Below are 12,460 nucleotides of genomic sequence, written 5' to 3'. Positions count from 1 at the left end.
TTGTCCACCAGTTGCCTGAATAATCCCCAGAAGAGCCCAGCCCACATTTGTGACATGTCAGTTTAACCGTGCAGTTAGCTAATTATCTTTATTCTGCCTTGTTCTACTGGCAAGGTTTTGACAGATGCTTAAATACTGAATTTATATATTAGGACATAACTCGTACATTGTTTGAATGCCAATTGTATAAGAAAGAGAGAGAACAATCTCTTGGGTCATACATTAGACAAACGGCCTGTTGGGATCAATACATTAAAATGCAGTATTTTGTAGGTGGCAAGAACCCAAATATTACAAATAATACAATCCCTTATGAACAAAACAGTGCAATTGAGAACTACATACGTAGATCTGATTGGGGTAAATTGTAGAAGGGACACAGAAATATGATTTATAATTCTTTTAGTTCTGCCTTTTACTCTGTTTTATTACACATGGTCTTATCATTATTCTCTATTTTATATTCTGGTATGCCCTAGTTGGTAATCAATGAAGTATTATTACAATATTAAAGGATAGGTTATTAGAACAGCAGAGAAAAAAGTCACATATTTCATCATGCAGTCATCCCAACTTTACATTAGTCGGCTGCAAGTGGTATCAAAAGTTGCACTTTGACACTAGGCATATCGGGCACATTTTGTTTTTAGCTTGGACTTGACATTTTCTAAGTAATGGTTTGCTTGCAGAAGGATTAGTCCCCCCCCCCTTGTAGTGTTGCATATGTTACTTAAGGAAGCTGGATTTTTGTATGAGTGGAGTAAATAGTTAAATTTTTGAAGCCTAGCATCAGACTATTGGTTTCATTTGGCATTTTGATCAGGCCCAATCCATGGCAAAGCACTGAAGTAAGAAATGGCTGTATGCAGCCCACCTTAACCTCTATTCAGCCCATTGTCATCATTTCTGCCTTTGTCTGTTAACCTTCTCACCACTCCTTATCACCCATCCCCTCCCACTTGACTGTTTTCTAGTATGATTTGATTGTTGATTGTACCCTATGACTATCATTAAGTGTTGTACGTTATGATTCTTGATTCTTGGGCTCCCTTCCAAATAGTATAGCCAAGCATCTTACCGTATTTATTTTGTAAGAATGCTCATGGGACTCAGTTGTGGGCCATAAACATTCTGGGCAGCACACATGAGGCTGAACCCCGAGTTTCCTATTTGAAAAACATAAGCTTTTTTAAAGTCCAAACACACTGGGGGTACAATGACAGAGACAATAAAACTGAGCACTATGTTTTATTACATCTCACAAAGTACTTGGGGAAAAAAAATGGCAGCCATATATAGTATAGGTAGTCCTCGACTTACAACAGTTTGATTAGTGACCGCTCAAAGTTACGATGGCACTGAAAATAGTTATGACCATTTTTCACACTTCTGACCATTGTGGCATCCCCATGGTCATGTGATCAACATTTGAGTGCTTGGCAACTCGTATTTATGATGTTTACAGTGTCCTGGGATCATGTGATCATCTTTTGCGACCTTCTGACAAGCAAAGTCAATGGGAAAGCCAGATTCACTTAAACTACTGGGTTACTAATTTAATAACTGCAGTGATTCACTTAACAAATGCGGCAAGGAAAGTCGTAAAATGGGACAAAACTCATTTAAAAAAGGTCTCACTTAGGAACACAATTTCTGGGTTCAATTGTGGTTGCAGGTCGAGGACTACCTGTATCAGACTACCTGATTTTGCAGAGTAGCATGCAGTCCCGAATGTTATTTATTTATTATAAAGTCCTAATTGGGGAGGGCGACTGAAAAAATATTAATGTAACATGTACATGCCTATAAAACGTATGCTTGGGCTTCCTTTTAAGGGATCAGGGCCTTATTTTTCTGTGAGAGAAGCACCCCAGGGTAGTAGTAGTCCCACTAAAAGGCCTCCACAATAAGCCCCAACGTTTTATTGGCATATAATTAAGCCCTCCCCCAAATTAAGCCCCATATTAAACACTGAAAATACGTTAGTGACCACTTTTTCATGCCCGGATATGGGCTGCCCGGGCACTTCATGGACCATTCCGTTGGCATCCCCATGGTCATGTGATCAACATTTGAGTGCTTGGCAACTCGTATTTATGATGTTTACAGTGTCCTGGGATCATGTGATCATCTTTTGCGACCTTCTGACAAGCAAAGTCAATGGGAAAGCCAGATTCACTTAAACTACTGGGTTACTAATTTAATAACTGCAGTGATTCACTTAACAAATGTGGCAAGGAAAGTCAGAAATGGGACAAAACTCATTTAAAAAGGTCTCACTTAGGAACACAATTTCTGGGTTCAATTGTGGTTGCAGGTCGAGGACTACCTGTATCAGACTACCTGATCTTGCAGGAGTAGCATGCAGTCACCAGAATGTTATTTACTTTATTATAGAACAGTTCTAAGGTAGGAGGCGCAAGGGAGACCGGAAGAAAAAATAGTCCCACGTATGCTCCGGCAAGGTAAAATAATTTGCTTATAGCAAAGGGAATACGGGGTTCTTAGCGGGTCCTTAGGGCCGTGCAGGTTACTGTTGCTTTAACGCCGCGGCGCAGGGGGCACGTGGCCTGAACCACAGGCTCTCTTAACCCCCCACCCCCCCCAAGAAAGAAAAGAAGAAAAAACCACCCCCCCCCCCTCCAACCCCCCCCCCCCCCCCCCCCCACTTTTCTGTGAGAGATATGCTTATCTCTCCCAGATCACCTATGTATGTATATACATGATATATTCTTTTGTTGGGTAAATGAAGAGAGAATAGTTAATGATTTAACAGAGGAGACTGCACAGCATGTCTCAAACAAATCTTCCAACCTCATTGTATTATCTGTTTTGAGTCCCAAAGTTTTTTAGTATCTTCTTTATGGGAATTACTCTATCTGTATTGAGGCCCAATGACTCTCTAGCTTGCCCAATACCAAAGTCAGGGTATCTTATGTTGGGGCTTATATGTAACGAGGGTTCTACGATGTTTGGAGTCTATAGAAATAGAAGCCTCTAGGAACTCAAGAAAGCTGGTAACACAACCAAATTAAAAGAGCACAAGCAAGCAGGGAACATGAGAAGTCATAGGTATCTATGAAGGAGTCCATCAAATGCGCTGTGTGATTCAGGTGCTTTGTGTTTCCCATCCATCATTTGTTCAGTTCATTATAATCTGTCAGCAGGAGAATTGATAAAGATTTCAGAATGCTCACTGCTTTTTTTTCTTATACTTAGTTTTAAGTATTTCATTTAGGTATTTGTATTCTCCATTTCTGTCGCTATGTGAGAACCAGACCAGGAAATTGTAAAATGGATAATAATGGCCATCTCCATCATGCCATCAGCGCCTGTTCAGGACACTGGTATGTTAAAAATAGCAAACAAGTTTGTTTAGGCATATATATTAGTCAAACATTTCCACATGCTTATCTGTAAAGCTGACACCAGTTTAACAACTCAAACTTCATAAAATGGCCTTTCTTTTTGGGATCTGTTAAAAAAAAATTAACCCCAGAGGTTCAGTTTTCTGAAAGTGTTTAATCATATGACGTATTTACATTTTGAAACCATATCCTTCTATATTCACCAGTGATATAATCAGCCATGTTTGGCAAATATGTATAAATGGAAATGTACATTAAAAAAAGTTTGCTTATAAACAAAAGGCACAGACTTGCAAATATTAACCTTCAGCATATGGCATAGTCTCTGGAAAAGACAATAGGATGCTCTTATTTTTGAGAGATATATCAAAGGAAAACAATTTGAAGTTGCTTAAAGGCAACTCTTGTATTATAGTGTTTTGTATTATAGACTGATGAAGAATTGTTAGAAGATCATGTTATAATTCTATTGCCTATTTCTGTTTCTATGCTATTAGTAGGGGGGGAAAAGCTATGGCTGCAAACCTTGCTCATGGTAAGAAAAAAAGAGAGGGCTTTATAACTCTTATTCAAATATTGGAACTAACAGAGGACCATAAATTAAACCCCATTTCAGAAATCTGACAATAAACTTCAAATAGATTGCAAAACTATTGAGTCTTATTTTTTTGTTTCATTCAGTAAACTTATATCTTGAGAAACAGGAACAGTGCTTGTCAAATTATAAGATAATTTTATCTGCCAATCTGTTTTTACCATTTAATAATCAAGAAAAAAAACCACTGCATTTGAAGTGAAAATATGAACATTATTTAATAACTGATCCTCTGTAATAAACAATTTGAAAATATTTTACAAGGAATCACACACACAATATTTTACAAAGATTTTAGTCTTTTTTAAAATTGTTCAACTCTTCTGTACAAAACAAAATTAATGTAACAAAAAATGAATTATTGGAAGAAAGCTTTTTAAGTGAAGAATGATAGGAATAGGATTCAAGCAGCTATAAGAAGAGCAACTTGATGTTTTATTTTCTTAACTTAAAATATAATATATATTTATAGATATGTATATTTTTCATTTTTTTTTCTCAGATGAGCAGCACCCAACTAGACTACAGATTTACATACACTCCTGGTAACACAGCCAGCCATCTGGTCAAAGCACAGTTCCCATATACATAACCAAACACACACTAAAAAGCTACAAGCAAAATGACCTTTAACCTTGTCATTATCAGTGAATCACCTCCTTGTCCCTTGACTTTGGAATCAAATTTTCAAGATCTTGTCAAGATCATGGATTTCCCCTTTTTCTTCCTACTTCTCTACCCTACCACAAATTTTGTCCAAACTGATTTTAAAAGGAATTAGGCTTGTTAGGTGGTTTGAAAAATGACATTTCAGCTCTGCTAATATGTCTCTGTATGAGGAAATCAGCACATAGGGCCAATGGAATTTATTTTTACACAGTTCTTTACTTTTTCTAGAATTTTTTTTTTCTAACTGGGATTGACAAAATCAAAATAAGAGTCCCTTACTCTCTAGAGACTCTTCTTTGAAGATTCATTTTCTCCAAAGCATTTTTTCCTACTTCTCTGAATTCAGGAAATTGGCTTAATGCAAGATCATAATTCTTTGCATGATTATTAATTACATGAGATTTCCTTTGCTGATGCTAACATGTCAATTTAATACTCATTTTAATTCTTCCAATTTCATTATATTTTACTTTTCTTTAGAACTATATTTTCTGTTTTAACAGCTTTGGATAATATTATCAGTCTGTTTTTTGTGTTTTGTGTGTGTGTGTGCAGCCTGTGAAGTTTCTGGTTTCCTTAGGTGATTGAAGCAAAATGGTCATGCTCTTAGCTTCCTATTTCCCAACATATCTTCCTCTATCAATTAATACTCTATCAACTTCAACCATTATCAGTGGGGAAAAAAAGACTGGAGGAAGACTTAATGACAATATACAAGTGGTTCTGACTGGGACATAGCACCAACCATTCAGACTCTAAGATAAGCTGCAGATAACACAAATAATGTGAAATGGACATTCCAGTTCCTGTTTACACAACCATTTCAAAAGAGTTGGTTGTTGCCTAGCTCAGCTTATATTTACACATACATCTGAAGAGCTCATTTTCAGAAGGCAAATTTTGCCACAGTAGCAAGAAAAGAGCAAAGTATTTCTGTCCAGATTTGCACATATTGCAATATGATTAGCTCATGCACAAACATCGATCTTGCCCATCCCAATCCCCTCTCCAAAAATTGGAATCATCCACTTGGATTGAAAAATGGGCCATACTTTTGTCTTCCAAATGCCGATTCTCTAACTCTGGAAAAGTTTGCTCAGAACTTTGCTTCCTTTTTGTACTAGTTGTGAGAAAGGATTACCATTGAACATATAGGTAAATAAACAGAAAATTATTTTCTAACCAGTGGTTTTTGCATATATCACAACTGAAGTAATTGGAGGCAGGGTAGCATTTCTCTGACATGGTACTAAGTGATTCCCTGACTGATAAAATGAAGAGGCTGAATCATGTTTGACATGTAGTAATCAAGGCAATATCTACACTTGGCTAAGTTCAATATGTCTTCTGCTGTGGGTCCGTTTTTTATGTTTCACTTTCAGTATTCTCCATTCTGCCATCTCCCTTCGCTTCTGAAGTTGAGTCTGGCATCAACTAATGGTAAGGGAGTTAGTCGGCCAGAATTGCACCCAGACATTAAAAAATGATGAGACTTTTACCAAGACTGAAGGTGAACGCACTCCAGCTTATGCTGAACATAATTATTAGAAAGGATAATACTGTTCCATAAGTGGTCATCTGCAGTTAGCTCTGTTATCAGCACTGCTCCTATTTTCCTCTCCAACAGCTTTGCTTCTCCAGAGAAATACTTGTTCATTATCTCTCATGGCAACAGAAGGATATCAATTCAGTGATTTATCCAATCTGGACCAAGCTCAGGAGAAGCCAGTTCTATATGTTTGTAACAAAAGCTGTCTGGGCATAGCAGCGATCGAGTAGAACCTGTAATGCTACTAAACCATCTTTCCCCTACTTCCTCCAGTTTTCTTGGCATTTCAGGCTTAGAACAACAATCATTATTTTAAAGATATGCATGATTAGAGTTTTAAAAATGCATTTTAAAGCAAGCAATTCTAAATCTAGGATGAAAAAGAAGCCAGAGGATCCAAGCAGTGCTTTCATTTGCAACATAAATGTCCTCTTAAAATAACGATACCTGGAAACAGACTCACTTCAAGGAAAGGGGGGGAAAATCCATAGGAATTACAAGATGTATTTGCACCATTGTAAATCACTTAAGGTATGTTTTTAAATCTGTCTTTGGTTATTACATACATAAACACATCTGTATGTATATGTATGTAAGCAACAAAATGTGCTTCATTGTGGCTATACAATTTCATTGGGTATGTTAAAACAAAACAAAACAACCTCAACATCTTGGAAGGCACTGGCCAAAAGTCAAGGATGAAAAGAATACCAATTCAACCCCAGCAAATTTTAGCTTTGAGTTTGAATAATTGAGCAAGAACAAAGAGTCTTGTGGCTGACCAAGAGATGTAGCATGGCTATTAATAGTGATGATATGGTAAGATATTCAAAAGCAGGGAAAGGCCATGTTATCCAATAAGCTTTTTGTATGAATGAGAAGTACTTCAGGTCCAATATCATTTCCATGTATACTTTCTACGCTCTATTTTTTTTCCTTCTCTGAATATCTGTTGCTGATTAATTTATGCTGGCTCCAGAGCACTAGCCAAACAGTCACAGACAACGTGGCATAAGGAAGACAAGAGGTTTTACTCAGACTAATGTGGAATGAATCTGGGGGTTTTCAGCAAGTACACTACAGACAGTTGCCCACATCACAAAAGTTGGCACAATTTTGTAGTTTCTGCTCAGAAGAAACCAGGGAGATTCTGAGAGTGTATTCACAACCAGTACGATTGATTATCACTGGTAGTATACCCAAGGATTAATGGAGCTATTTTTACCATACATCAGAGTTAGTTAGATTTATAAGAGTTATGTATTTATAATCTCCCAGTTTACTCCTGTAGAAATCTATACAAAGCCAATGAAGCAGAACTACTATCCTTAGCACCAGTGCAATTGTGTATATAAGCAATCTGGGGGGAGGAAGTAGACTTGGAAGTTGTCTTTTTAGTTGCTTAGTTGAAAACGAGGATTCACTTGGGGGAGAGTTATATGTACATAAAGGAATTTGAATGAAGTTCGCTTTTGAGAGATTAAGAATTTCTTAGTCTCAAGAGCAAAGTTTACTGAAAAGCAAGCAAGTGCACCATTGGTTCTACTTCCAGATTTGTCAAGTATTTTTTTTTCTACAATAGGTCCAAGCACCACATTTGCACTTTGCAGCCATAATTATTAAAGCAGTATTATGCTTTTGACTCTTTAGATTATATTATGAGGACCACAGAAATCTTACTTCTAAGAACATCAGTAATATGCCTCCAGTATTGGCTGAGGAATGGGTTGCATTCAACAATTGTATACCTTCCAAGCTGCACTATTGTTTGCAATTAAACAACTGGTGGGCCATTGTAAATGGCAGAGGCTAAATTAATATGTAATTTCTGAGATCGGGGGGGCTTTTCCCCAAAATTCTGGCTTAGTATTAAATCACGACACTAAGACCACAGAAAGTTTGATTCAAACATAATCTGAAGTTGTTAATCAAATTGGATTGTCTTCCTCTTTCGAAATCTTCAGGTTGAAGTAATGACCTACAGTTTGCTTTCCAGATTTTCTTGTAACAAAGCAAATGAAATTCATAGCACTTGAATTATTCATAGGTGGCATATTTGGATTAAAAGTAGTTTGGATTAAAGAACTGAGCATATGAAGTTGAAATGTGTATAATATTTTAGCAGGCTTTTGTAAAGGCAATCACCCTTGTGCCAGAGGGGGGGAAAACCATGCAGTTCTTGGTGTTGCAACCAACAGTTTCTCCCTGATGAAGCTGCATCATACAGTTCTGAAATTCCCCATATTTTCCAGAAGGTTCTGGCTCTCCTATAACATCAAGCAGGAACAGAACAAAACAAAACAAAGCGAAACAAAACAAAACAGGATTCTTCACATTTGCTGGCTATTTCAAGTGTAGAGGCAATGCATGGGGTATATTTGGCTGATGAGAAGTATCTTCTGGAATTGTCAGGGGATTGCAGGCATTTCAGTTCATAATGTGTAGCAAGATGTATTTGTTATCATATGTGCACTAGTTAACAGGCATAAAGATCAGTAATCTGCTCAAGACAAATCCTAAAAACAGGTGGTATTTTTAGGACGCTAGTTGATGAATTATAGCATTATACTTTCTTTTAATTCTTCAACCATTGCAACCACTTGAAGTAATTTCAGACATGAAATGTACACTTGCAGAGTCATCAAAGGTGCTTTGTATGAGCTTAGTGGCAGATATTTTAACAGCCATCATTGTGAAGTAGAACATTTTCACTTCCCCCAGCTCAAGTACATAAACACTAAAGAATGCAGTTAGGTTTCTGCACATAGCCTATGAAGAAGAACTTTGGCTATCATCTTCATGGGTTGGTTTGGCACAGTGCTGCCTCCACTAGGGTGGATAATATTCTTTAAAGTTTAGAAGAAAAGAAACTGAAGAAAAGAGACGTCATCGTTGTCCAAGCCATCTCAATAATTGGCTTATTTTAAAGATTGGATGTTGCAGAGCTACCAACTGAAGACTTCATTGTGATTTGGGGGAGTAGAACAGCTCTTAAAATAGCTCATATTTTTTTCAGTTGGTTCCAATGAGAAATGGGGAAGCAGGAAAATAATCAATGGGGGCTGCTGGATTTAAACCATAATTTCATTCTACCTTGCTATTCATTTTTTAAAGATCATCTCCGTTGCTGCATCCTCCAGCCATACATGGATTATTGGGATGGTATACAAAAAGATCACAGCTTCTTTTTTCTGCCCTGCTTGGTTTTCAAGTCCTCTTTACAGAATAAGCAGTTTAAATGAATAATACTGACCTTAACATTCAAGTGATATCCTCTGCATTTGTGTATGTTTCTTTCTTGCTGAGACTAAATACTATAATCTCTCAGGATAAACGCTTGGAAATCAGATGTTGAAAGATTTAGATTAAACTGTTTAGGATGAAAATAATTCATCATTGGATATGGGATCCACCTATTGAAAGGCAGAGATAACAGTGGCCTTGGAAAACTCATAGTGAATTGGGTGGAATGATATTGGGGTGATCTTGTATGATTACTTTTGAGTCTGAAAAGCTACTGGAATTGGCTAGAAGATTTGCTAGGTTACAGAATCAATTTGGCAAGACTATCCATTTTTTCAGTTATAGTGATCAGTGTTTCTGCAGCTTTCATTACTGAAATGGGAAGGTACATTATTTCAGACAAAGTAGTATCATCGGTATTGTTGATTAAATACTTTTAAAACCATAATAAAAATCCTTCACAAGAAAACTAACAAAGGTCTCCCAGAATTCCATAGATTCAATGGAAAAATAAAACCAAGGGGCCATGTTCTTTGTATTTGGCCAACAGCTCAATGAGTGGAAAGGGGAACAATGAATCAAAGCTCAAGAATGTTCCCTGTGTGGAGAAGATCACGGTGGTCCATGCTTCCCCTTGTCATCTCAAATCTCTCTTTAGCACAACCTGCTGTGCAGAGACACTGGAAAGGCAAGGATTGATGGAGGAAAAGGGGAAAAAAACCAAGAACAACTTCTGGGTTTCTGAGTAAAGAAAGCAACAATCCTCATGAGTGAATGCCAAGGTGCAGCCAGAATTGATGGGACTAGGCAGAAGTCATCTTCTAGCAAGTCTGGAGGGGATGATGATGTGCATAAAATAAAAAGGATGGGTTAAGCTAAATGGGCGTTTCAAAGGCAAAATGCCAAGGGCAGCGAATGGTGACTTGCAGTCAAATAGAGAAGGAGTAACTGCAAGCATAACAAGATATTCAAGGAAGGTCTAAAGGAGGCCCCTCTGCCACAATCCGAGGTGTCTTCCTGGAGAAACAAGAGGAAGAGAGAGGTTTCTTTAAGTCTACTTGCTTTTGCTGAAACTCATATATTTATTTTCTTGCTGAAACTTGGCGATATGTATTTTTAAATTTTGTTTTTTTTAAGCAAAATATGCAAATTGTGCTTTATCCAAGGCCTTGTCTCCTCTATTCCTTGTTCTATTACAGAGGTCTCCAAACTTGGTAACTTTGTGGACTTCAACTCCCAGAATTCTCCAGCCAGGACTGGCTGGAGAATTCTGGGAGTTGAAGCCCACAAGTCTTAAAGTTGCCAAGTTTGGAGACTCCTATTAGAACAGCTTTGAATATCTAGGATTCTGGAATAAACTTTATTTCATAGATTCATTAGTGGGAAAAGAATAAATTGTACTGTTTTCAGGATAAAGAACAAAGCACAATGAGCTTAAAAAGACATTCAGACCAATGTCTTGTTCAAAGAAAAGTTAAAATTCATGCCACTTTTTTGCAGCATTTTATTTAAGAATTAATTTTCAGAAATTCTTTCAGATGGTCTTTTATCATGTATACATACAATAACTCATCAAAATTGCATCGGGTGCAGACATTGCTATGCCTCTTTTCATGCACACTTGTTTTCTCTTCTAGTCTATTATTTTCTTTAGAAAAAAAAACACAATTTGACAAGCAGGAAAAAAAGAATAGCTGTATTAATGGTTCTAGAACCTAATAACCTTTTTGTCAGTTAAAAGGGGATATTTTCTAGAGGCAGAGACACAATCCAGATCTATTTAGAATGACTGACAAGACTGGAACCAACTTCTTTACAACTTTCCCCTTTCATTTCCCCCTCCCCCCTCCCCTTTCCTTTCTTTTCCTTTTTCACTATTTACTATTTCTCTTTATTATTTTTATTTTCTTTTATAGCTTTTGCTTTGTTAAAAAATTGTTAATATTTTTTTTTTAAAAAAAGTGAATCCTTGCTTTTACTTACAGTTATGTTATAATCAAAACAGACGTGGGGACCTTTCCGGTAACGTGGCTTCTCTACTAGCTCACATTGATTGCGATCTCCTGGAGGAGCTTTGTGTCATCAAGCAAATGAAGCAGAAGATAAAAGAACATTAGACAGATTAAAACAATGTGAACTAGAAAATTAAAAAATAGGGTTATTTTATTCTCTGATAAAACAATATTGTTTTTTTTTTTAAAAAAAAAAGATTAAAAAAAACAAAACAAATACTAAGTGTCAAGCTTTAAAGTGTATTCAAACGGCCTTTGTTTACACTGCTCCGCAGCTTGCCAACAGACCAGGGGGAAGGGAGGGAGAGATTGGAAAGTGCATTCTGGACGATAACAAGAAATAGTCTCTTGAGAACCAAGGACATTTCAGGCGGTGTTCACCAGATCTTCCCACAACAACACCTGGACATCTAATGGGACAATGCGGCCTACACAAATGGAGGTGGGGGAGGGAGGACTCTATAGTTTAACTATTCTGAGTTGCCTGGAAATTCTATAGAGTCAAAATGATGTTCTCAATAAAGCTTTGTGTTAAGAGATTGGATCATCTCAACAGTGCCTGCTTGTTTGTGTTTGTCAGTCGGAACTTTGACAAATACATTGAATTATCTCCAAATATTGAGCTGTTATTCCAACCTAATGTTTGTTTTACCTTTTCAAATGCCAGGCAGTCCTAAGCCTGTGATTGGTTTCTGTCCTTCCTCACTCTCTTGTTTTTGTTTTCCTCTCTCTAAACTCTGTAATTGTATCAATGTGAATGGTAGCTGGTGGGGGGGGGGGGGGGAAACAGTTTTGTGAAATTTCTCAGTGGCCAGTATATTTAAATGGGCTCTTATAGACATTAAAAAAAAATGTTTCTAAACAAGAAGTCAATAGACTGTCCACCAGATGGCTTCTTGTTTGACTCCCTAGCAGCTTGTCATACACAAAAAAATTGTAATGCATACAAGTGTATTGCTCAGCTGGTTGTTATAGCACAGGAACCGGTGAGAGCACTGGAAAGTGGCTCTCTCCAGCAACTCAC

At 37.1% G+C, this 12,460-nt stretch overlaps 1 protein-coding gene and 2 long non-coding RNA genes across 5 annotated transcripts in view; 2 read left to right on the top strand and 1 right to left on the bottom strand.

Annotated features, from left to right (window-relative positions):
* Nucleotides 1-12,460, top strand: part of LOC148132054 (uncharacterized) — a 112,108-nt gene that overhangs the window by 28,494 nt on the left and 71,154 nt on the right. The gene's annotated exons all lie outside the window — the stretch shown is intronic.
* Nucleotides 5,177-12,460, bottom strand: part of CACNA2D2 (calcium voltage-gated channel auxiliary subunit alpha2delta 2) — a 681,501-nt gene continuing 674,217 nt past the window's right edge. For both annotated transcript variants that reach the window (XM_087954963.1, XM_087954964.1), the window contains 2 exons: nt 11,408-11,496; nt 5,177-10,441 (listed from right to left, as the gene is read on the bottom strand). In XM_087954963.1, the coding sequence (XP_087811089.1) occupies nt 10,313-10,441; nt 11,408-11,496 (218 nt within the window). In that variant the 3' untranslated portion in view covers nt 5,177-10,312. The remainder of the gene's footprint in view (nt 10,442-11,407; nt 11,497-12,460) is intronic.
* On the top strand, nt 6,589-11,615 carry LOC148132055 (uncharacterized). The gene is made up of 2 exons (XR_015747545.1): nt 6,589-6,712; nt 11,410-11,615. It is a non-coding gene; the product is annotated as an uncharacterized LOC148132055 (long non-coding RNA).

The sequence above is a fragment of the Notechis scutatus genome, chromosome 2 (assembly GCF_049901735.1).
Source record: "Notechis scutatus isolate UNSWTSFEM ecotype Mainland chromosome 2, rNotScu1.2, whole genome shotgun sequence".
Taxonomy (NCBI): Eukaryota; Metazoa; Chordata; class Lepidosauria; order Squamata; family Elapidae; genus Notechis; species Notechis scutatus.
Note: the sequence above shows the minus strand (reverse complement) of the source record. Positions and strands in the feature narration are given on the sequence as shown.